We start from the raw sequence: 26,554 nt of genomic DNA, 5'->3' as shown, positions 1-26,554 counted from the left end.
ACATGTCCGGTATGAAGCCATTCTTTTTTCAAAGGGGAAATCAAATCCTTATTTGGAGCATATTGTTTGTTAAAGTTTATTTTACAGATTGCTCATTTCAAGGTTGTTGAACACAACAAATGGTAATGCCCCATGTATGTTTATGGTGGAAGAAGCTTTCAGTGTACTGCATTTCTGAATCTACTACTACAATTGAAATTCATTATTCCAAAAAGTGTTGTGCTGTTGCTGCTCTGAATCTGGAGGAGTGTTGCTGTAGATATTCAACCTCCGTCACATCTGCACAGAATTATCCTTGCATGCACTTGTGAGCATGAGAGCTCTCATTACATCCGGATAGGTCTGATTCCAGCTCATTTGCTTACAGAATTGACTCTCTGCCGACTGCCACATAAATCGTGCATGTCTTTTCTAAAATTTTCCGTGCACGAAGAAACAGAACGTGGGTGGGGTTTTCTGGGCTGTTGGTGGAGGGTGTGCATTTTTTCTGTAAAAGTGGGACCAGAATGTCTGAAGGCTGACTTCCTGTCATGACTGTTGGCCCGCTGACAGAGTCGTTGGCTCACGTCCTTGAAGCTCGACCAAGGAGCATGCTGCTCCTCCTGCTCACAACAGTAAGATCATGCGCCTCTCTGCTAATCTCAGCAAGCATGCTGCATTTGCTGTTTTAGTTGTTTTGATTGAATGATCACAAGGACGCGAGGAGAGATTACGCCTCATATTAATACATTAAAGAGCAGAAATACTAGAAATACCTTATATCATGCAATTAGATTCAACACCCCAAAATACAGTATTCAAAGTAAAATGAATCTCTTTCTGACACATTGTCAACAGTATTGCAGGACTGTGGGGTTGTACAACATCCTATAGGTGTAGATTCATTTCTGGTAACTCAGTCTAAGCGTGAGATGTATAAATTAAATACTAATATAAAGAAATTGGGTTATTATTAGCAATCGAGTTGTTTTAATGCTATATTTCATGAAACAGTTAAAAAATATATGGTTTCCATTTAAGATGCTTGTAAAACTAATTTGATATTTTTGTTATTGTTTTCTCTCAGTGCAGCTGACTGTGAATCCTCCTCCTGCTACTACCATGCTTAAACCCATACAAGACACTATTCATCACTGCTACGTATAGATTGATTAGTCTTGCAATTTCTCCTAAAGTACACACATACATATCTTGTTTAAAAAAGAAAAGCCATTCTCAAGTAAATCCCGAACATTTCGTGTTTTCGTTAACCCACTCAGCATTACCTATGCCTCTTGCCTTATGTTGTATTCCTGGACTCCCGCCGTCCTCACCTATATCCAGTGGTACATTTACTTCCCTCTGTGTGTGCGTTAACATGCATGCACCACCCACATTACCACAGCTTCTTACTAACGCAGCTGTCCATCCACTAGGTGACGCTCTCGGTATTTAAAGACATGAAGGTGCAAATTGCATTTATGTAGAGTGTAATTAATAAACTGACTTTGAGTTTGAGCCTAGCAAATATGTTCTCATGGATTATTGGTATTTCTCCATAGATTTGTATCCATAGAATGTAACTCCTTCATTTAGTCTCAATCCGATATATGTTTTTTGTATTTGTTTTTATTATGTTGTGCTACAACTACTTCGAAATACATGCAAATAAAGCTACTAATTTATTTATCGGTCTGTCAGCCTTAAGTTTTACTTTATTCATTTAAAAATGTTTAATAATGAGCGAATAAAAGGACATAAATAATGCCAGGCCTGTCCTCGCTTTGTAAATCTGTTCCTGGACCAGCAGACTGTCTTTCAGTTCAGGCAGGGGGGGGCGGGTTGTGCGCTTGTTTCAGGAGGCGGAGCGGCCCGGAGGGTCGGACGTCCTGCTGAAACAGTCTTCTCCCCTGAAAGCCAGACACAACTAAATAAGTTAGCACGCAGGGGCCGTGTGGGCATCTTTGCACAACCTTTCCTCTTTTATAAATCATTAGAAACAAGCGCTCGTATGACCTGCGATCGCTGACCGGGGGGAGAACGACGCCGGTGAGTAATTGCGGAGGCTGATAATATTCACTGTGATATGATAAAGGTCTGCTGCGAGAGCCGCTGAACTCAAAACAAAGATGAAAAGCGGATCTTTCAGCAGTTCATAAGCTCGGCTCACTGTACCGACTTCACGGGAAGAGAAAGAGGTCATTGAGTCGCTGTCCGGTGGGTGATTCCTGCCACCTGTTGCGATGAAAAGAGTCCTGAAACTGCGTCAAACCGACACGGTTTCTTCTCCTCAGTCCGCAAACGTTACCGGTGTAAACACTTCAAACCAATCTCTGTAGTTAACACCTTTGTTGTCGTTTTATTTATTTACTGTATTTTTTTTACAGCTGATCCTGTGCGCTCACGTCGCGTCTACCTGACGCTTCAGATTAACTCCGGTCCGTGTTACGTAACTAAATTATAGTTTCCCACAGTGTAAATCCTGGCTGTGTTTAGTGGTCTGGTTCACCTTCTACATTCACTCACGCAAGGTCAGCGGCTGGTTAACTGAAGCGTTTTCTGCGTGTTGTCACGTGAGCCACTGCAGCTGCAAAGACTCTGTGACACAGAAAACTAATCAGTTCACACGAGGAGATAAAAATGTGCTTTGTTTAAAACTTTGCAGAGTCTCCCCCTCTGCACAGATCAAAGCAAGGGCCTTGGCATCCAGCCTGTGCTCCATGCTGACCTCAGTGCTCACCAGCACAGGGGTCAGTGAAGGCAGCACTGATTCTGTGAACTACAGCTCAGTGAAGGATTCCTCCTTTTGCAATGACTAATGCAATGGGAGGAAGAGGAAGCACACTCGTTGGACTGTATATGTGACACTAAAGATGAAAGAACCTATTGTGTGTCATAGTTTGCTTTAATCCGTTCTTGACAGCCCTGCTTTTTGCACATGACACTTTACCTTCGCCTCTTTCTTCCTTCCTAAACACACTGAAGGGTAGAAACTAATTCTACTTCAAGATGTGACAATAAGCATTCCTGATTGACTTGTCAACATCAAGCTGATGTGAATGATGCTCATGTGCTGCTATGAGGAGTGGCCTCTTTAATTTTTGGCAGATGCAGGCCACCTAACTCAAACCCAAGATTCTGCTCATACAAATAGGTTAATTCACTTTATTCACCTGCAACCCTGTGGGGTAAAACTGCAGAGGTTCTATATCATGCTGTGAGTTCTATGTATTTCATAAGTTACAAGACGCTTACCACCATGGCTAATCAGGATACATGCTTGTGTTAAAAGTGTATCCCAATATAGTACATTCTGGGGAAAATTAATCCAAAAACGGTGTGTAGAACTATTTCTGCCTAAATGGGCCGGTTGAATACCTGACTAATGTAAATATAATCAATATAATATTATAATCAATGTATTATTGACTTAAGCTATCCTGCTCATTGATTCTGTGCTTTCTACTTTTCCCACAAAGACCTAATGAAACCCAACACAAGCGGTGTGGCCTGTGTCAGTTAACACATGTCCATGTTCTCCCTGTAGGTATCGCAATATCTTCAAACCTTATGTGGTGCTATGTTTTAACTAAATATGCTCAGTAGGGCTCAGTATTGTCTGCCTTTTACCTATTTCATGCTAATGTGATATATCCTGCTTGAGGCTTTGTTGCCTTATCAGTGTCCTTCTTCCAGTCCCATCTCAGCACGTCTTTGTATTGTAACATCCATTAGAATGGGACCCTATCAGCAAGGCAAACAGGAACCTGTTCAAAGCCCATTGTCAAATGAAACACATGTTTACTGCTGATGGCTTGTCTTCACTGGCTTTCATACATAAATCTGTCTAAAAACATTCGGTAGCTTACTTTAATGTTTGTACACAGTTTCACATTCATTGCCGGCTGTGTTCTCACAGTCTTGCCACAAATAACTCAAACCTACAGAACCTCGCATTTATTACAAATGTGATAAAATGGAACCGAATAGGATTTTGTGGCACATCCATGAGGGGGGGCTGCAATTACAATGTAATTTACCAGTATCAATTACACTGAACATTAATTCTAGGTTTAACACCGTCAAAGTTGTGCAGAGATATAAACAGTACATGGTGGTTTTGCAAAGAATGTTGTTGATGTATATTCATATTTCTAGACATAATTTGGGTTCTGACTGAGATGTTACAGACAAACACAATGACCTTATTGTTTCCATCTTCATTTGGTCTGAGCACACGAGATGTCAGTGGAGGGAACCGGAACATTAAGGCCCATGCAAAACAAGAAAACAATTGACAGCGGACAACATAATTAATGAGCGAGGCTTTAATGTTTCATTGGTAGCTGAGAGGGAAACCTGGGAAACATTTGTTGATTTCGCTGAATTATGCAGCGTCTGACAAATAAATCTGTCTGAATCTGTGCTTGCAGAGGTGGACCTCCTGATCCACAGAGTGGGATTCCTTTTCCTTCTGCATTCCTGATGGAGTCGTACAGAGTCTCTGGCATTCCTAACAGTGGACCGCAGCGGGGCCACGCTCCCCTGTCCCGCCCCTCCAGGCCACACAGCAATGGAGCTGGTACATACGGTCTCAGCATCCGAGTCCAGGGTATCGATGGACACCCATATGTTGTTCTCAACAACCAGGACAGGGCTCCGCAATCCTTAATGGACCCGAACGGTAATGGGCACGTTGACACCGAGGGCTCCTTTATTGAGAACTATCAAGAGTATGATTTCAGTGGAGGAAAGGAGGCTGGATCCAACAGCCCCTTCATGGAGTTCAGGGGTCAGAAAATGACTCAAAATGGCACCGCAGATTCACTAGGAAAGAAAACGTCCTCCCTCCTGAACTTTCAGAAGCACCCTGAGATACTGCAGCCGTATGATCCAGAGAATAACTCCCTAAACCTTGATGGTCGCCACAGCCTGCCTTCGAGGCCTCTTCCTCTGGCTGAAGCAGGGAACAAACACCAGAGTTCCTCCTCCAGACCTGGTGGCGTTGCGCGGCCCAGCGCCACGGCATCAAGCCTGGAGAGGAGCAACGCTCCTGCGCATCAAGAAAAAAGGTATCTTCCGTCCAAGAGTCTGAATGAGACAGCCCTTCCTAAGCCAAAGTCACAGCCCCCGGCTTTGCCTCCAGCCCAGCTGGCTCCGTCACCGGCAAGGCCTCATTCACAAGTGGCCCAGCCCCAGTCCAAACCTCATCTTACCAACTTAAATCCACCGCAGTCCAAGACAGGCTCCAAAACGCAGCAGCATCCGGGGCCTCAAGCCGAGCCACAGCCCGTCAAAGCGCCGCGTCCGACAAGTGAGCAGACCAAGACCTCACCCAGATTCCCCACTTTGACGACCGGCACCAACTCCAGCCTTGAGCGCACTCGGCGTGAGCCCGATGTCCTTCCTCTACGCAGGACCGACTCCAGCGATCCAGTTCTTCAGCCCTCCTCCCGTTCCCGCCACTCCTCCTGCTCCTCCACCTCAAAGGCTCCCGGGGACGAGCAGATGGACGCCCTGTACGCCGACACGATCAATCGCCACGAGAACCGCCGCTATATCCCTTTCCTCCCAGGTTCAGGCAGAGACATTGACACAGGCTCCATTCCCGGGGTCGATGAACTCATTGAGAAGTTTGACGGCAAAGACGGCAGCTGCCAGCGCAGGGGCAGGGCCGGCCGCAGGAACAGGATCAATCCCGACGACAGGAAGCGCTCGCGCAGCGTGGACAGTGCCTTCGGCCTACGAGACGGCCCCAGCCACGTGGACGGGTTTAGCCGGCAGCGAGGCACGTCCACGGAGCACGTCCTGCGGCCCTCACAGCTGCGGCTGCAGAAAGCCGGCGGCCTAACGGCTGTAGACGGTCGGGGCGGCCCAAGGGCTCCATCGCTGGTCGCCAGCGCGCCTGGCTCCCCTCAGAGCACCGCCTCTAACGATGTAGGCGCTGCAGAGGGTTGCAACAAGCCTCAAACTCTCACTCCTTCGCTACCATTCAAAAGCAACAAAAGTCAGGATGCTGGCTCCTCAGCTGGAAAGGTTTCGGCAACGTCACGGCCATCGTTGTCATCCAGTCCTTCTTCCACCGCCAACACCAAACCCACGAAGGAGGCAGATGCTCAGGTAAAAAGCAATTTACGCTGAGGCTTTTAGGATTGGAGCTCACTTTTTGAATGTATATTTTGGCGGGTTTTAACACGTGCCTTTGTTTGAAGTATAATAATATTCTCCAACGAGATCTTTGATAAAAGAAATCCTTTTTTTACTTTACTTAAGATTTCTCTTACTTTGTTAAGATCTCTTTTTCTGTCATTGCCAGGCAACTCCTGATCTTTTGAAAGGTCAACAGGAGCTTTCACAACAAACACATGAAGAGACAGCAAAACAAATTCTCTTCAATTACCTGAAGGATGGGTGAGTCATCTTGAATTTCTGTTCTTTCTTCTAATCAATACACTTTCCAGTTAGAATTCCATAGCTGTTTAACCATGAACTGAGCATATTGTTTACTCTAAAACACAAATGTATCATGTTGCACCATATGGTAATTCTGCATGAAGTAAGAATCTGTTCTGTGTTCGTTTTTTTAAATTATTTTATTAGAGTCGTCTGTTTGTGATAAAAGTTAAGGAATGTGCTCATCTTACCCTCCCATGCAGGCCGGGAGAGATCCAGCTTTCTGGAGTTTGTTTTTTCACAAAATCCCACTTTCTCCCTCTGCTTTCCCTCTGCTGCAGTGTGAAAACATTCTGGTTGAATGTGTAATCAGACACTCGCTAGATGTTCAGGAAAGGCATGTTGTTTTAAAAGGTTGAACGCAGTTCAGGTTTTAAAGCAGCCAAACGTGAACATGAGTTTATGCATTCTTTAAATCTTATTAGAAGTCACTGTCAAGTCTAAAAGTGAAACTACAATCCCAAAGCAACTGTAGTCAACTGCAGTTGCTTTCACAGTTAAAAAGGAGTTAGCACATTTTTCCAGTTCTTGCATGTGCTACAGACTTGTGATAATGTAGAAAGAGAGCAGGAAACTGCTTGGGTGTGTCGGGGCACAGGTCAGGAGTCACAGGACAAAGGAAAGGAAACATGGATGGAAGTGTGTCTGAAACTGAGCTACATTCCCAAGGCCTAAGAAGATAAACATTCACCAACAGGGGTTATAAAGGTTTAATCAAAATCATCTGCGTGAGGAGGAAAATGCGTTGGGGGGGGTTGTCTCTGTCAGTCATGTAATTTATTGAAATAAGGAATTATTTCTGTCATGTGAAAGTGCTGCGAGTAAAGTTTTCACTTTAACTGGATGAGTTATTATTCTGTTTGAGTTGAGAAAATTCTCCCATCTTCCAAACTCAGAAATGCTTGGTGTTTAATGCCAAAGCCAAAGCTGCTTTTCTTAGCCTCGGAAATGTTGTTTTTTAGGTTTAGAAAGGTTTTGACTGAGTGAAACAATACTGTCTTTTATCTTTCAAATATAACGTTTGCAGACTTTAAACTTGGGAGAGAATGGGCCCACGGAGGAAAATGGGTGGGTGCGGCTGGTTTTATGACCAAGTGTTGTGAATCCATGTTTCTTAACTAATTTACCGGGTAATGAAAGGAGACTATGCAACAATTGCATTTAAACGTGCTTACGTTTCATTCTTCTGCTCCCTTGCGTCACAGTTTATGAGACTGGTGTAATGGAGCTATTTGCACTGTGAGGGGACACATCAAAGCAGCTTGATTCTACCTGACCCTTTCCTTCTGTTCCCAGAACAGTTTGCTATTAATTCTTGATCCTCCAAACACAGAGAAGCTGTTTTTATACTATTACTGACCTGTGTGTGTGTGTGTGTGTGTGTGTGTGTATTTGCAGGAGCACTGATAATGATGAAACGACAAAGAGGAAGGTCAACCTCGTCTTTGAGAAGATACAAACGTTGAAGTCTCGGGCCACTGCGGGCGCACAAGGTGACAACAAGGTGAGACGTTGTTTTATCCCGTTCATTTCTGCACCACCAACCCTTAAAACATTCCACTTCTCCTCTGCAATTTGTGCATCAAATCATAAACCTGGTGTTATAAAAGTCAGGTATTAACAACATAATATAGCTATCTACCAGTTAATCTGTGAGAAATGGAGTTCAGCTACCAGAAGAGAAGCTGAACTGGTTGATAGCTTGAAAAATGCAATTCATTTTGTTAATATACATTTTATACAAGTATATCCTGAAGGAATCTTGCTGAAATCTGCATTCTCCAAGATATTTTACTTGACCTTTCAAGGGTTGTGTACATATTGCAATTGTATTCATAATGGATCAATAAGAATCAAGCCACCCTAATGCGTCCGTCTCATTCTGTCAGTCTCTGGACTTTGGTGCACTGACCAAAGCTCTGCAGGAGCAAAATGAGGAACTGGGGAACGAAATGGCCGAACTGAAGAGAAAACTTGAGGACCAAACTACGGTAACCAGCTGCTCCAACACCAGCCATTTGCTGTTGGAGATCGGTTTACAACTAAACTTATTGTTTGTTCCTAATTCCTAATTCCTAAGATCCTAGTAAGCATTTTGGGAGTAGATTTAGAATTGGCTATGGTAAACACAGAGGCACATTTCCTAACAGTCTCTTCAGCATTTTGATTAGTAGTTGCAAATGAGTAAATGTGGACAAATTCACACTGATTCACGCAAACATACAAAATAACCATGACTTTAGGTTTTTATGGAACAGATACAAATCAACTCAATCCAAAGGGCAAAAACTTGTTGCAGTGGATGTTAACGACTGGATGTGTGGACGGGAACTGACATTCTTTTTAACCGCAATATTTGTGTGTTTCACTAACAGAAGAATGAGGCTGACAAGAAGACCGTTGCAGGTCTGAAGAAGCTGCAGCAGGAGCTGGAGCGGAGCATGGAGGAGTGCAGGCGCCTGAAGGAGGAGCTGGCCAAAGCAGAGGTCGAGCTGCAGGCTACAGTGGAAGAGTAAGTGCAAAGTGGCTATGCTGGAGAATGTGAGGTCACTAATGATCAGTGGGGATCAATCGGCTGGAGTAGCTTTAATATGTGCCAGTATTTGTGACTCCTGGGAATCTGGGCTAGAATTGGGTGGTTTAGTAGGTTTCCCTTCACCGGTATCTCCATCTTGGTTGCACAGCTAGCAGTGTTTGCAGGGGTAAGCTGGTGAGGATCCTTTGCTCATCCAAATTTCCGTTGAAGTTTTGTCTTAGTTGGTTTTCATATGGAGCTTCAGCTTTTGTCTCAGGATGAACGACCTAATGCAATACATGACTTAGTTTAATTTCACAGCAGGAATATGCTTCAGTCTACACTACGGTGACTGAGAAGGATTCTCACGTCACATAACCCCTCCTCCGCTGCGTCATTGCGTGGAGGCAGTTGACACATTATTGCTTTGCCGTCAGTCGGGTGTCTGCTCTGTAGGCCTCACATTTAGACCCCGCACAGGTGCTGTCATTTCTATGTGCGAATTAAGTTGCAGGTGTGTGGGTGTGTAAGTGCATGCACATACACAGTTAGTCGAGGGCCTGTACCGTGGTGTGACTTGTCAAGTGGCTTATCAGGCTGTTCCAGGTGAAGATGGAGAGGGAGCAACACCAGACAGAAATCAGAGACCTGCAGGACCAGCTGTCCGAGATGCATGATGAGCTCGACCTCGCCAAGAAGTCAGCCGCAGATGAAGAGAGAGACCTCGTCATGGTGGTAATGCACTGTTCATTGTTCTGTCCAAGGAATTGTTGAGTTTTGGGGTTGGTTCTTGGCTCTAAGCTGCAACAAAAAGAAAGATAGTTTACAAAAAACAACATTGAATTCAGCTTTGAAGTAAGTGAAGGTGCTATTTCACACAGTGCTTAAAAGTTTAAGCTTAACTGCAACCAGAGCAGGGACCAGCCTGTCTGGAAGGGACTTACTGATTAGCACCAAGCTCTACTTATTACAATGTTGATATCATTTACAACACTGAAATAACACCAAATGCAGAAGTTATTTCATTCCTACAACAACTGTGTGGGGACGGCCTTGTGTAAGAGACTTCTTTCTGGAACAATACACACTCAAATCTCATTTATTGTTTATCAGTATTACTAAAAGACTCATATTCAGTATTGTCTTCAGTTCTGCCATGAGCAAACTTAGCGGTCACGGTCAACTGCGGTCTGAGTCTGCACATTTTGAAGTGATGAAATGTTTACATCAGCTGTCTTCCTTTGGGACAGGACATGATACAACTAAAAGTGGAGATGCAGGAAGTTCTTTTAGCCAAGGAAGAGCAAGAAGAGGTGCTGAGGAGAAGAGAGAGGGAGCTCACAGCTCTGAAAGGAGCCTTGAAGGAGGAAGTGGCCGCCCATGATCAGGAGGTGGACAAGATGAAGGATCAGTATGAGAAGGAAATAAGCAGGCTGCAGACATCTTTGGTGGAGGCCAAGCAGGTAATCAGCCACCCGTTTGTTTGTCCTCCCTCCCTGCCACCTCCTCCAGCTTGACTCCTTGTGTTCCCTTCTCCTCATTTCCTTTGCTGTCGCCCACCCCCACTCCAGAAACACACCCTGTCACAGAGGAGATAAGCAGCACATCGGGGGAGCTGTAACTTCTCTGTGTTTTGCATTGCGAGTTATGCCAAATGTTCTTCATCAGAGGTTGGGCCTCATGTGTGTCTCTACGTGTCAAAATACAGAAACACTGGTTATATAACTGGCAGAATATACTTTTTCCAGAATAAGCATTGCACTGAAAATCAATACCACTGTATTCCTGTGGAATGGATTTGCAAAAATCTGAGGCAATGGAGGCAAATGGGCCTTGTTTCATTGACTCTATTGCGGTTTAAGAAATATTGAATTCAAGACTTAAGTGACATGAGAGATGTCATTACATTTTTTTAAATACATAACATTTTTTTATCAAAATCTTTTAATATTAGCATTCAAAAAAAAAAAAACTCAGCATAACACTCCTTTGGTGAATAATAGTTTCTGACAAATGAATTCAGTAACACCAAAGTAGAGTTTCCAAAGTTGCATCAACAGAGCAAAGTGAAAGAATGAAACACTGTGTAGCTCTTGCGTGGATGTGTTGTCTTATGTCAGCTTGTTCTTTTTAGGGAGGAACATTTTACTGGAAGAAGGATGTTAATAATATCTTTTAGAGGTCATTATCTGTAGATCAATCTGAAGAGTGGCCTTGCTGGCGAGGTCACTATTGTAGCCTAGTAGCAAGTCACAATTTGAACGGCCCTGTTATGCCTAACTCAGACCTCCCTATACCAGCCAGTCATTGGCGAATCAATGACAGAGGTGCATTTTATTTAGAAAGAGTAAAACGCCTTCGTAACTTTGTTGTTGTTCCTAAAACGGGGGGAGGAGAGCTGAGAGATAAGCTGAGCGGCAGTGCATGGCAGGAGTCCGCACACTAAAAAGGCCGAAGACGCATTGTTTTCAGTGGGCCGCTGTGTGACTCACGTGTGTCCTGTTTGTCTCAAAGAGTGGAAGTTGTGCCTGTTCCCGGCTTCCTGCAGGCCTGGTGGGGGTCCACAGCAGCGCTCTGCAGCAACAGTTTATGAGAACATTTCCCTTTGTTGAAACAGAAGTACTGCTCCCCCCCGAGGGGGCATGTCATCAGGGGTTTACCCTCGGTGCTGCTTTGTAAACACTGGGAAAGATGAAGTCATTGTTTGTTTCACTTTAAAGATATGAAAGAGTTGTCTCAATCATTTTTGTCCTTGAATTAATGTTCTGTTCTCAGGTTAAGCCGAGGCATTTAGAGATTAGAAAACTCTCAATCTCAATTATGCAGAACGTAAACTCAAATTCAGCTATACAGGGACACTTTTATTTATATATGCTGATTGGGGTAATGTCACAGCAGAGGATAAGATTAAACAAGTCGGCGTATAAAAGACATTAAACTGAAATTAAGTATTTTTGTAGTCATCTACTAAATGTTCTTATTGAAACTATGTGGGTTATAAATACTGCCTAAATATTTATTCTAGACTTCATAGGTTTTCTGTATATTCTGTAGTGAAAATACAGCGTGATATGCACATATCGGAAGAATAGTCATCTCAAATGGTCGCAGCATGTGACTAGTAGTCTGCTCTAAAGGTTCTCAGAAGGCCAGGTATTATTATATCATGTGCACTTCTACTTTGTATGAGGGTGACAGACAGAGCAGAAAACCCAGCCAGAGTGAACTGTGCATCTTTTATTGTTGTGGCCCATCTCAAACCAACCCCTCCCCTAACGCTTGGGTTGACCAGAGCAGCCCATGCGAAGAAGAATGTTGGAAACTGGAGCACTGAGTTGCTCTGTCTACTGGTTAATTGCAGTGGCAAGCCATCCCTAATCTAATGAGCGGCTGTTCCTGAGTTGCGTCGTGTCCCCTCTTCTTTCTGAGCCCTTAAAGAGTGGGGGTAATAGTGGACCTCAGTGGATGATGAATGATGAGTTTGTTTCACACAATAATAGAAGCGGGGGTTGGGACATACTGAATAAGTGGGTCAGTGTGCTGTAGAAAAAGGGATGCGTGGCTGACCCCCTGAAAGGAGCAGGGGGCCTGTTTTGTGTCTAAATTGAAAGCTGCAATGAGTTTACAATGGGCATAAATCTGGAATTGTATCATGGTTGAAACATCTTGGTCATACCTTTCTTAAGGAGATAGGAGTTTGCATATTTTCAGTATTACTTACTTAGTTGTTGATCCTCCAGAGCAAAAGACATCCACACATTTAGAAATGGATATGATCCCATGCATGTGCTGGTATGCAAAACATGTGGAAAGATGAGGTGTGGTGAGTAGAGAGAAGTCTGTTTCCAGGAATGTCAGGGTCGAAAGTGGAGAACGTGCTCCCTGCAGACCTCCTTCTTCACTCGACTCCGCTTTGGCCTGCGGGAGAGGCTCGGCCCTTTTCATTTATGCCTCTTCGGGGTGCTGCTGTTGCATCTCCATCCCAGCAGTGCTCCGGATTCTCAGCGTTAGAGGCTTTAATGGGTTTCAGCTGTACTCTTCCCTTCCTAGCTGTAAAGACAGAGCCCTGCGCTTATCACACCACTTCCAGCTCTTGTTAAGTTTCACCTACAGGCCCGAGCCGCAGCGTGTAACACGGCGGCGCTGCTATCACGCGCTCATCTTTAACCTCAATCCCGAGTGCTGCATTTCTTCATTTCCTAACTCCACGGTTTCCACACAAGACACTGCAGTGATCTCCGCTCACCTCAGCGCAGTTCGTTCCGTGGCCTGTGCCATTCTCGCCCGCCTTCCGAGTAATCTCCGCTAACTGAAGTCTCACTGTCGGATCATCAAACTTGCGTGGCCCTCAGAAGAGTTCCCCTGCAGGCTTGTTTTGAAAGTAAAGACTCCCGCATGAGTCTGTGTGTTTGATGATAGCACTACATTTCCAAGCGTACCTCTAGGAGCTGGAAGGAGATGCAGTGCACTCTGTGAGGAAGAAAATGATGATGGTGATCCTGAACTTGCAGGGAAATAGCCATTTATCCTTGTTGGGCTTCAAATCGCTGAAGTCAGAAAACGTTGCTGCACGCCCATATGAGGGTCACGCCAGTGTGGATCCAGGCAATTGCAGTATTTTAGTGTTTCTTGTTCCTCTACCTCGCTGCCTGTGAAAGCTGATGTGCAGGAAGCCTGATCTGCAAAAACAACTTGCAGGTGTCAAGTTAAATACACATCACTCATATTGATGTGCAATAACACTTGAGACTAGTGGCTAGAACTTGAGAGTTAATATTCATCAAGCAAGTCTTTTCTAGACTACTGAAATGCAATTCATTATATATATATATATATATATATATATATATATATATATATATATATATATATATATATATATTAATATCAAATGTTCTGCCTCATTGAAATCCACATGACAATGCAATAATGGATCTGGTAGTGTCTTGGCAGTTTAGATTATATTTTGACGGTATATTTGTAGCTATGTCAGCTGACCCTTTCAGAGCATAAATTTGGATTTCACTGTGTAACGTGGGCCGGGATCTCCCATGTTTGAGTTGTTAGAGTTGTGGGGGATGTGGATGTTTGACGTTCTTCTCTTGCTTACAAGTTTATTCAAAAATCTTTTTTGGCCGTGGGCCTGGAGAATTGGAACAGAATCTCCCCCCTTTGCTCCCCCCCCCCTGTTTGTCTTTCTGCTGAGACTAAGCCTTTCTGGTATTAGCCAAGAGGTTGGTGCAGGATTTAATTGGCAGTGTGGAGCCTGAAAGTCAAAGTCTTGAGTCACACTCACTTCAATAACATTTATCATTTAAATGAATAGTCTTAAATGAATGTAATTAGTTGTGTGTTGCTACATCTGATGGAGTACTCCACCCCAAATGTTTCCTGTTACATTTCATGATCCACTTTTACATTTGAGCTTCACATGTACACTGGATATTTGGCATGAATAAAAGGCATTTATACTCAAGTTTTTGAGAAATAAATGGTTTATTTTGGATTTGATTCTGCAATGGCTACAGTAAGGGACCCTTGATTATTCGGAGTAAAAGACGTCAGTGACTGTGCTAGAAAGATAAACTAAGAAAAATAGTACAGTTGATTATTTAATGTGTGGAAGTCATATTGTTTCTTTACATCTAATGTCAAAAAGTCACTCTGTTTGCTAACAATCTCACTAGTTTTAATAATTGCATTTTATATCCAAACACCTCTGCAACCTTGGCTTTGCATAGAGATTTTAAAAGCTGCTTTCTGTTTAAATTTGTTTAAGATTTGATTACGACCTCCTTTGACCAAAGTCATTCCAATGCTTCTCAGCTGTCACATTTTAATTTCTGCTTCAGTCCTTCCTTTCAGTCGGTGGCATACCTTCTGTTCCAGTTAACCTCAGGTCCGGGTGACCTCTTCAATGAAGAACGCTGTTGCATTTGTAACACACACTTTGTGCTGGCACAGGAACTCATGAGATTCCACACCGCCAAAGACGTTTTTTTCTTTTCTAATTCTCCTCCTGATACGGGGATTAAGTTGAGATTGGTTGATACCACGCCCGTATGACCTGTACTCTGAATGACCTTGAACACAGTATTATTTAATTAAATCAACTTTGAGTTTGAAGCCTCTTCCGTCAAAAGCAACACACTTATTTTTATTTGACACAACTAGGCCACATCACTTCAGGTGTCAAACTCACACTTGCGATACGGAAAATCAGGATTGGTGTCATTTTCTCTCCAGCCACCAAAAGAGTAGATGTCTTAAGAGGCCAATTAGCATATAATACATGCCAACAACACTTACAGTGCTGCTGGTCTATGAGTTAAAAGGCTCATTATAGCCTGCCACGCGTCTATAGTTTATTCTAAGTTTGAACCTCTCTGAATAACAAGTATTTCAATTACGTGACGACTAGAACACAAGATGTGATTTGGTGATTACTCCACTCTTGTTTAAAATATGAATCCTACCAACTTCATAGCATGAAATCTCTATAAGGTAAATGTAATGCTCATTGGCGTCTACAGGGACAGAAAGTGGATGCTGTTATTTTGGACACTTTCAAATACATTGTGTAGGATATTTCATTTTGCCTGTGCACTTTATATTTTTTTATTTTGTATTTTCTATTCTATTAGGGTTAGAGTTATTTAAATTTAGGGTTAAATTACAAATTTAAATTGTACATTATTCTCCTTTGTTCCATGTATTTTACTGCCATGATGTTGGTTTTTGGGGAACAAATGTTTGCTTAGTTTGTGCTTTTTCGAGATGATGCTGTGATCAAAGTTATATGGGACAAAAAAATACCTCCGATATGTTGGTCTCTTCAGAAAGGAAAAGAAACAAAGCACAAGCGGAGCACCGGCAGGAATGGGGAGGGGAGAACTGATGACGTGTCAGCAGATTGCCTGGTGGGAAATGTAACTCAGATTGATATTTAGGCTACATTTTTACTCGCTCATAAGGGAGGGGTCTCTCAGAGTTGCATTTGAACTCTCCATTTGATTACTTTCAATTCATGTTTATGTCCAGGAGTATAGGTGGTCAATAGGCTTCCCTAGATATCTGATGAACGGGTTAATCCTACTGACATTTATAGAAAATACCGTTTGTAGAAATATGGACTGAACTCGTGTAGGAAAACAATGTACGCTGCCAGGTTGTAGATTTTAGTTTTGCAGTACCAGCTGCTCTTTTGTTATGCAGGAGGCTTATATTGTGGGAGCCAAGATTTCCCCATAACACACGACTTGGAACACATATTTCACCTGAAGATTTGTGGCATGCTTCAAAGACTGCACAAAGTTAGTTAATGTACAACTTTATGCAAACAGATTGAGTACACAAGGGAGACCAAGTCAAACTTTGGGTTGGAGGAAAAAAAGAATAGCGGTATAATATTACCTCATATTCTTTGGATTTTGTGCTAAAGCTTGTGTTGGTAGTCTCTTTGTTACATTTGTTTAGCAAGAGGTGATACAGAATTGTGTTAAATGAACAAATTAAACAAATCATAATAGCTGATAAAGCGATTGTTGTCTTGGCACTACACCTTCAATGGTTGTTTGGTAATCTTTGAAAAGGCTTTAACACCCTTAAAGAATGATTTACTTGTAGTTGTATATAAGAAAATAATCAAGTTAGTGTAGCCTAATGAGAAGTTGATTGTGTAAGATATTGGTGGCCAATATAATATAAGGCATAATGGAAGGTTCTCGGGCATATGATGATTTGAGGTGACTTATGTGCTAGGAAAGTTGGAGAAGGTCATGTTCTGGCATCATAAATATTTGATCACGATGCAGGTCTGTTTAAATCCCAGCAAGAAAGTAAGGTCTAATGAAAAAAATACTCAATGTTCTCCCAGGCCGCTTCCTCTCCCAGGCAGCAAGGTCTGTTTTGGGCGTGGTGGCCTTGTCTGTTTAACTGGTGTGACCCAGTGTGGGAAGTGGGACAGGTGGAGCGATGTGAAGGCTCAACATATTTAGTATGTGGTTAAAATGGAGCACCGACACACACACACACACACACACACACACACACACTGTCAATACATTATTATAATAGAAAACCTGAGCGTTCTAGTTAAACTTGCCAGTGCCCTTTTAGTTATTGAAATGAAAAGTAAAAAGCTTCAGCCCGACAACCCCCCCCCCCTGCCCCAATTTAATTTGCACACTTTGAATTTTCAAAACTGCTGAAACCAACAACAAAACAAAATAGACTTGATTGTCTGGACACAAACTGCAGATGCATCAGTCCAGAAAACTGCAAAGCTATCACTTCAGTTCTCCAACACAATCTCATTTGTCTGGCTAATCTTGAGAGGCAAAATCTCTGTATTTCGCAATGCTGAGTCTTTTCATGGCTCCTCATTCCTTTCAACCAACTCTACGACGCAGCGATGAGGGCAGCTGTATGTAGACCAGGGAAACAGGTCTTACTGGCCTGCTACCAGTGAAGCAGGAAGGTACCTGTCAACTCTAGTACAGGATGTGTCAATATTCACTCATGATGAAGACGATCATTGAGCTCCTGTCAACTTAGTCACAAAGAGCATTAAGCGATGAAGAGTACTTGACTTTGGAATTTAGAAGAAATTCATTCTGAATTTGTAAATAAGTAACGGCCTTGTTACACTGCCCTGGTTACAGAAACTAGTGCTTTAACAGAAAAATAACACCATGTGTGAAAGAGAGTAACCCGCCTGAGACTGCATTGAACTTTATTGACCCCATGACACATTTCATAGTGTATTTATTCAATGTAATCTTCTAGCTCTGTTATAAAGTGAAACCATAACTATTGCTGTGTTGTGTCTCACTGTTTGGAGATTAACAGGATATTAGAAACTAGCTTCTGAACATTCCACCTCTGTTCCAAAACAAGTGCTGGATGTCGGTTGTTTACTGACACTGTCCTTCACTGGAAGGGTGTCATCAAAACTGAAACCTGTTATCAGTCTCGCAGATTGAGTGTTGTTATTGTTGTCAGTGTTCTTTGTCTGACTCCCGCTCTTTCCTGCAGAGCATTCCTCCCACGAAATGTCAAAAACCAGAAACACAAGTCTTAATTCACAAGAAAACGGCCCGGGGAGAGCTGACAGGACTCTGTCCCCATTGACTCGATCGCTGCCATCTAGAATTGTCTAAAAAGCCATCTCATTGAGTATGTCGGGTGTAAAAGCACTGAATCTAGAAACACAGGAGACTCCTTTGTGTGGCCCTCAATCCACAGAGGCTAATGACGGCTCAGTTGCCTTCATTCGTGCTTTATTACGTAGTGTGAGAGCGTCATTTTTACTCTGTTGTCTCCACAGCAACAAAAGGTTCACTCAGAAAGTGCTTCAAATAGCGTTTGGGTCTAAAATGTTCCATCACGCATCGTTGTTTAGTGGCACAGACTCCCGCTTCCTTTGTACTGATGCCTCGTGTCTCCGATCTGCAGAGCAGCGCGGCAGCGGTCCGTGAGAGGGCTGAAGTGGAGGCGGCCAAGGGCGCAGTGGAGGGCCAGGCAGGACGCCTGAACCTGGAGGCCGAGCGGCTGCGAAGGCGTGCGCAGGAGCTGGAAAACGAGGTGGCCAAACTCAACCGCATCATCGATGAGGCCAAGCTACAGGAGAGCAGGCAGAGCGACAGAGCCGGCCGACTGCAGGTAAGGGGCCCGGATGTTCGACTTGTCGTTGACAGAACGGCTGCTGGTTTGATCGTGGCTCTAGTGCACACTGCACAGCATCATTTGGCACTATTTGTGAGTCCTAAAAGACACACATTCTGCTTGACAGAGAGAGAAAAAGCAATTGGAAGAATCTTTGGCTGAAATTAAGGAGCAAGAAGAGGAGTTGTCACGTGCCAACCGAGCGTTGTCAATTCGGTTGGAGGATGTGCAGGTGAGCTCATCAACACCGCGCTGCACTGCATGCATAGAAATCTTACGAGGACGGTTTGACAACTCAAATGCTCTGTCCTTCTGCAGAGGAACTTCTCTAAACTGAGTGCTGAGCACAAGTACTTGGAGGAGAGGTTACAAGAAGAGAGGAGTCAGAAGGAACAGTTCAAGCACATGAAGAACGACGTAGAGGACGAGAGGGAGATGCTGGACCGCACAGTGGAGAAACTCCAGAGGGAAGTGAGTGTGCTTGTGTCTAGGAACATTCACGCATTAGTGGAGGTGCCATTATCCCATTATGGTAAAAGGTTTGGCTCTATTAAATCTTTTAGTTTAGTCAGGCAGGTTGGTTTCAAACGCCAACCGGTTTTGAACTCATGGTCCTCATCAGGGAGAAGTAGTAAGCATGCCATAAAAACATTTTCTTTTCTTGTATCATTGAAGTGTTGAGAGGACTGTGGTTGGAGATGTGGACTCATTGCTCTCTCCTTGCGCTCTCCTGTGCCTACAGATGGACGACATTGTGGTGGCGTCCCAGGCGTCCACTCTGGAGCTCCAGGAGCAGATCGATATTTATAAAGAGAACAACCGTAAGGAGCTGACTGATCTGCAGAGGCTTCTGAAGGAACGAGGACAGGAGTTGGAAAAGTGCCTACTGACCACCAAAACCCTGCAAGAAGAGGTGGGCAGCCTCAGTTACCGTAATGGGCCCTTCTGCTCTGAGTCACTCCGAGGTTTGAATGCTGACACTGCGTTCACGGTCAGAGTGATCAAATCGAGGCCGCCGTTAGTCAGCCCATCTGAGCCCTTCCACGATGAGACATCTTTTGTCTGATCCCCTGCACTAATACTCCTGTCCTGATGTCATCACTTAAGTATTTCTGCTCCCCGCTGTCCTCTCAAACCCAAGCCATGATATTAAAGTGAAACAATGGAGCTGAGTAAAGCTGTAGAAAACGTTAGTTCTTCATTGAATTAATGTTTACGATCAGTTAGAATTAAAAGGGGGATTTGTAGAAATCCTTAATGATCCTTTTGATTTGTGGCCAGAATAAACCGTATTAGTGAAAATGAACATTCATCAGTTGGTCCTTGTGAGGACTTAAGAATGTTGTTGAAGAATGTTGGCATTTAGTTTTAATGTATTTTTTATACATTTATCTTACTAGATAGGTGCCCACACAGAAACGGCTTTATAGTTCTTTGAAAGCGGAAATGCTTTGGATATTTAACACTGAAAATGCACTCATATTTGTTACATATTGTACTGCAACTCTAACCCTGTAAACAATTTCTAATGAAAACTCCCCATGGCACCTTTTTTCATTTTTGGCTTGGTTTTGGCAGGCTATGCCCCACTCTTAAGCTCAAGATGCTTTATAGCAGAGTAGAAAGAAGAGTATAGGCATTTTCTTTTCTGAAAGTAACTATCCAATGGAAACTGTCATTACTTTCAACCTATTTTTCATTGTTTTAGTAAGCTGGATGTCCCTGAAATGGGTTTTCAGCAAGTGTGAATATATATATTCATATACATGGTCAGCATCCTTTTTTATTCTGTCTGCATGCAGCTGGTGCACAGGAAGAGAAGGATGTCAGTGTTGTGATATCATTGTTGTGAAAGCTGTGCTGGCAGGATTCACATCCTCCACCACCTCTCCTGAGATACAGATTGCTGTGGACTGAGCTTAGTGAGTCCACTTTTCCAGCTGCTGTCAAATGCTGTGTCCACCCAAGTGAACTTGAAAGACTTTCAAGTCTAGGGCACATTCATGCTTTTTCTGTAATAGTCTTCTAAGAGAATTGATTAATCTCTTAACTTTATTTTGCTATTAAGGTGCTGGTCCATGATGCGCAATTATCCCATTAAGTCTTTGTAGGCTCCGTTTAACAGCATGGCTTAGATTGTTTACGGAGTACGTATTTACATGAAGAAATATAGAATAATTCTGTACTAATGGCCAAATATTTCTTCTGGGTTAGACAAATGGGCTGATGATGGTTTTTCTTGGCATTGAGCAATGGGGGCAATTTTGCATCTGTGGGGGGCACAGCTGCTGAATAAACACAGGCAAACTAGCTGCACTGCATTCATTAGTCACTCAGGGGAACTATACAATGATTTTCATAAGCAGCTACTAAATTGTTGGTCATAGCTACAGTGGTGATGCTTAAGATACTTGGAATACCTAAGATAAGAAGCAAGATGATAACGACAGGGACCTGGACTGTACCCCCACTAGACCAGTTTCACTCACTGTCAATGATGAAATATAATCTTCTCAAAAGATAAATGTGGTATTTATTTAGGTATTTATACAAGGCACTGCAATATGTGGTGAAACGGCACGTTTCAGTGATTTGATTGTGAAGTATTCTGATTCGTTTTGTCTTAGTTGTCAGTCCGGGAGGAGGACCTGCTGCAGTGTCAGAGGAAACGAGACGAGGCCGTACTCAGGGAGACGACTCTGGAGAAAAAGTGTCATGATCTGGAGCTGGAGGCCACCAAAAAGGCCCACGCCAAAGACGAGAAACTTCGACACGTCAAACTTTTAGAGGTGCGTAATGATGTCAAAGAAAGCCCTCGCTAAAAAGCTTTAAACCTTCAGTCGATGATGATTAATAATAGAAAAACAGATTTACATAGTAACCCTCGCTGACTGTACGGATGCAACTGCTCCGCTCTGCAGGACAGGATTGCTCAGCTGGAGTTGGACCTGGATGAGGAGCGTCAGAGTGGAGACCAGCTGATGAACAGGATAGACCGAGGGAGAGAGCAGGTAAGCTCGTTCTCACTATCAGTGCTCCGCTGTCACGGTGACCTGCTGCTACCATCCATGTCCACTTTCACTTTCACAGACATGTCTCTGTCCCATCTCAATCTGTTAATGATATCCAGATCTCCTGTTGCTTTCTCTTCCACCTCTAATCGCTAATCTCCGAACAAAACGAAACCTGGGATCTCCACGAAGCAAACATAATCCTATTAATAATAAATAAGAGTCAATTCACATGATTCAAATGCAGGTTGACGGCTTACATCACTGCTTTGGTGCATTTTCTCCATCTCAGTTGTTTATGTCCTTAGATATAATAACCTCACTGAAACGTTTACAGTTCATTTATGGTCTGGATAAAGCGGACTGGTTATTCTTCGGTAAGATGATCTTGTATAATCATTCAGGTTGGCGGCCTGCCAGTGTGGTCTAAGAGCGCCTATTCAATTTTCATGCATCAGACAGAAAAGACCCCACTTAATGCGCTGCTCGAGCCAAAATATGTGAGCTGCCAAATGTCTCAAGTTTTCAGGTTGTGGAGTTCATTACGCTCAGTAACTTCATCGGGAGAACAAATCCAAGTCTTGTGCTTGAAGTCATTTTTTATATCCTCGCAAGCAAATGTTCCAGTTATCCTGCTTTATGCAAAACAGTAATATTCAGTAATATTAAATGTGAGACATTATGATGCAAACACATGCCTGTATGGTTTGGCTGCAGGTTACACTCAGTTTGGAACTGACATGGACTCAAAAGGTGTGAACTAAATTCTATGCGAAGCTTAGTCTGCCTAAGTACAATGTATTAAATGTCAATAGATTTCCCTTTTTAAAGAAAATCCTGGCGAGGAAATAAAAAAGTGCCATTGTGACGAAGTGGCATTGGTTCAGCGTGAGGCTGAGGTCGGTTGTCAAGGCAACACTTGAGCCTTGTGCACTCTGAATATGGTTCAGTAACAGTGGTGGTGTGTGTTTGTCAGTGCGCGCACACACACACACACACACACATATGTATGCGGGTAAATGCTGGTGTTTGTGCTTTAATGTCCGTGTGGAGGAGAAGGAGTGGGGTGGTGGGGTGCATGGCCATGGGTGGAGATGCGATGGGGTTGCAGCAGAGGCAGCGGGAAGAACACCTGCGTCTCTCCTGGCACCAGGTGCTCCTCTCCTGTCTAAATGAGAGTAATCTCCCCTCTCCTCTCCTGCCGTCTTTCACAAAGCAGATTAGTTTCGCTGTATGTTCCAGTCTGCTGATTCAGCTCCCTCAAGCACTGTGCTGGGTGCACCAGTTATAGGGGCCATCGTTCATCAGAGCAGTCCACTGTCAACCACTAATTGGCATAAAATATCACCAATTTCTAAGCTCACAGAGAAGAGAAGCGAAAGAACCATCACCGCTGTATCGATTTCTCTTCATCTTTTGTTCTTTTGAACCAGGCTATCACTGAGCAGTCATGTTCCTGCAGTCGGGGATCTCTGGGTTGATTATGTTTTCTGAGAATGGATGAATCCAGATTAGTATGAATGGAATACTTTGACATTTGAGAAATGCACTTGTTCACATTCTTGCTGAGATTAGGACAAGAATATTTCCTTGTGTATCTTATCTGTTTGTTAAATATGAGGCCAGCAGTAGCTTGTCTTAGCCTAGCATGAAGATTGGATATGGATATGGATTGCTGACAAAATACATACATAACCACATGTAAATCCACAACTTTTTATGGGCTTTAAAGGTCTCTAAATTGATATAGTTAACTAAGATCACAGCCTACAGGTGGAAGACTCATATTTTCTCCACATGAGGGTGATGTCAATCAATAAATCAAATAATGTGGTTATTTGATTTGATACATAGATATACAGTATATATCTAGTTCAAAGTATTTTTATTTTTTACTACAACCCTTTGTCTACTAAGTAATGTTACACTTCAACGTTAAAACTTCAACCAAAAGCAGAATGTTGCAAAACAAGAAAAGCCACCTCACCAATTATCTGATTCAAAGCCCTAAAAGAGCATTAACTCTTCTATTGTTAAGCATTTTGACTCACTGGGCGCTGCACTGGTTTCTGTGTGTGAGACACAGTGTCTGATAATAATTGTCATCAGACTGTTTGCGAGCGTAGCAATGACATTGTCTGGACTCGGCTTGACAGGTGGAGCAGATGAGGAATGAACTCCTGCAGGAGAGGGCTAGCAAACAGGACCTGGAAGGTGACAAGATGGCTCTGGAGAGACAGGTACACACTCTCCTGTCTGGTGAAAACAACTACACATAATGTTGCTCTACAAACTCAGAACAAAGCACCGACCCATTTCATTCACATGTATTTCACCTTATTATTATTATATTCATGCTCACATAAATTTGTCATTTATTTTCATATTTTTGCTGGATTTATAATTTTGGCCATACAATTGCCCAGTTGTGTGCATCACTATTTCTCTCTTGCTAATCTCTCCAGACCAAAGAGCTGAAGAGCAGATTGGCTCATTTAGAGGGCTCCCACAAGTCCAACAAAGAGGGCCAGGTATCGCAGCTGGAGGAGCACATACAGGAGTTGGAGGCGAGGCTGGATGCAGAGGAAAGGTGAGATGAAGGCCTCAATGGGGAATAAAAATGTGGTGTGCTGTGATCAAGATGATGGAACAGAGAAAGTTGTAAGTAAAGGAAAAAGGTTCATTAATTTGAGTATACAAGCCAGGTGTCTTCTAGAGTTAAACTTGGACAAAAATGGATTTAGGCTTCGAAAGGAAAAACAACAACAATAATATCGATTTAAATTGAACTATGAAGATCAATTTGAATTGTGACTGTAAAATCATTGTATTATCGAGAGAAATCAAACTCTGGGTAAACAAACTTAATCATTTTGGGTCTAAGCTTAATGCAAGAAGTTATGATTTGCTGCACAACATGTTGAGTATGATGATGCACGGCGTGTATGTTTCAGGGAGCGGGCCAACCTGCAGCTGGTGAACCGCAGGCTAGAAAGGAAGGTCAAAGAAATGATAATGCAAGGTGAAGAAGAGCACAACTCAATACAAGACCAAAAGGATCAGGTACGTAACACTAACTTGTTCACTCAATTTACTACAGAATTCAATTTAACGCCACATAGTTAACATACTGTATTTGTTGATCTGCGTTGAACCCTTTTAACGTGTGGCATCTTCTTGAAGTTGAATCTGCGCCTAAAGGCCTTAAAAAGGCAGATGGATGAAGCTGAAGAAGAGATCGACCGACTGGAGAACAGCAAGAAGAAGCTGCAGAGAGACCTGGACGAGCAACAGGAGGCCAACGAGCAGCTCCAGAGTCAACTCAAAACTCTGCGAAGCGAGATCCGGTAAATGCATAAAAGTCATTTGTCATCCATAACGGACTGAAAATGTCTACTTTCCGACCTTTTCCGACTTTGGTGCCCGAGTTCTAACATTGTTTTGTGTTGCTCAGACGTAAGGGCACCTCTGCGCCGCTGCTCAACACGCTGGGCGACGACGACGACGACGATGACATCAGCACCGACGGGGAAACCTACTTCAGCTCATCACTGGGGTACAAACGCTCGTCAAGTCAGGACAACATCTTGTCAACCTTCACTCTGTAAGCAAAGCCGAGGGTGGTGGATAAAACCGCTTCGTGACGCATCGCTGACGGCCCGAACAGCTGGAGCTCAGTGCCAGGTTCTCTTTGGAGAATGACTGTAGATATTACACCCAAACGTCTGTGTGATTCATTATGTATACGGTCTCCACGTCCATAGATTCACTCAGTATTATTTGAGCAGCTTTGAGTTTAACGGATGAAATCATAAAACTTTGATGTTTTTGATTATCCCGTAGATTTTAAATGTATATACTGTTTAATTTGGTGTTTTCTACATTCTCAAATGAAGTTTTGTGTTAAAGTTTTATTCCGAGTGCATTCTCCTTTGTTACAAATGGATTACATATGATTAGCGTTGTATTAGTTGACGGACTCTTTGATGCACTGTAAAGCAATGCAACCATTACTGCCTTTGTGAACAATATGTGGTTATTAACCCTCAGCTTTCATGCCTGTCAAATATGTTGAATTTACCTTCAGTATATGAACATTCATTTTTATATCATTCAGTTAAATTAAACCTATTTACTTTTGTTGTATCAATTGAAATCAAATCTGAGTATATGAAGTGATGAGTGCCTGTATGCTTTTCTTATTTATTCACTGTTTAACACAATTTCCTGGCTCAGTGAGGGCTTTAGTAAATGAGGGACTTTGTACACATCCATTTTCATATACATTTTGATACATCATGAAAATATCATCAACATCATCCTTAAATTTGATCAAACACATTACTCCAAATATTAGTAAAATCACCGCATTGCTTTAATATCTACTACAACACGCTGCTTTGTTCAATCATGTGACAATACTTTGATTAACTTGTCTTCTTTTGATTATTGATCATGAATCAGACGTTTAGCAGTTACAGCACTAAACAAAACCGCGTATATTAAATAACATGGAAACACTTCTCTTGCTTTGTCTCTGAATGGGCGATGTTGATGCTGAACATGGCTTAACTTCTTGTTTAAACTCCTATATGTGTGTTTGAATTATGTCCCTGCACATACAACCTTATGATTAAGTGTACATGTGCAAACCTCTATTTGTCTTTGAACTAAATAAGGGATTTTCTAAAAAAAGAGATAAACTGACTCATTGTTTTGCTGTTCTGTGATGATTTGCACTCTGTCGGCTCTGTGCTGAACATGAGTGTGACCACACGAGGTGGACTGAGAAAAGTTACTGCCACTACCTCTCTGTACACATTTGTATGTTCACAAATCCTGCTGAGACTAAAATAAAGTTACTTCCAGTTACTCTCACATGCTTCTCCCTGTTGAATCATTCCTGGTAACTGATGTAAAGATCCCTTCT

At 42.8% G+C, this 26,554-nt stretch overlaps 1 protein-coding gene across 1 annotated transcript; it reads left to right on the top strand.

Annotated features, from left to right (window-relative positions):
- The first annotated feature begins 1,870 nt into the window (after window positions 1-1,870).
- cgnl1 (cingulin-like 1) lies at window positions 1,871-26,502 on the top strand. The gene is made up of 19 exons (XM_037448375.2): window positions 1,871-2,028; window positions 4,413-6,099; window positions 6,296-6,390; window positions 7,831-7,936; window positions 8,322-8,423; window positions 8,808-8,944; window positions 9,544-9,682; window positions 10,198-10,410; window positions 18,404-18,610; window positions 18,741-18,845; window positions 18,932-19,084; window positions 19,356-19,526; window positions 21,241-21,402; window positions 21,535-21,624; window positions 23,781-23,864; window positions 24,090-24,214; window positions 24,579-24,687; window positions 24,808-24,971; window positions 25,079-26,502. Exons 2-19 carry the CDS (start codon window positions 4,465-4,467, stop codon window positions 25,230-25,232), a joined length of 3,951 nt encoding a protein of 1,316 aa, XP_037304272.2. The 5' UTR covers window positions 1,871-2,028; window positions 4,413-4,464; the 3' UTR covers window positions 25,233-26,502.
- Window positions 26,503-26,554: the final 52 nt, after the last annotated feature.

Source organism: Pungitius pungitius, chromosome 4, assembly GCF_949316345.1.
Source record: "Pungitius pungitius chromosome 4, fPunPun2.1, whole genome shotgun sequence".
In the NCBI taxonomy this organism is placed as follows: domain Eukaryota; kingdom Metazoa; phylum Chordata; class Actinopteri; order Perciformes; family Gasterosteidae; genus Pungitius; species Pungitius pungitius.
Note: the sequence above shows the minus strand (reverse complement) of the source record. Positions and strands in the feature narration are given on the sequence as shown.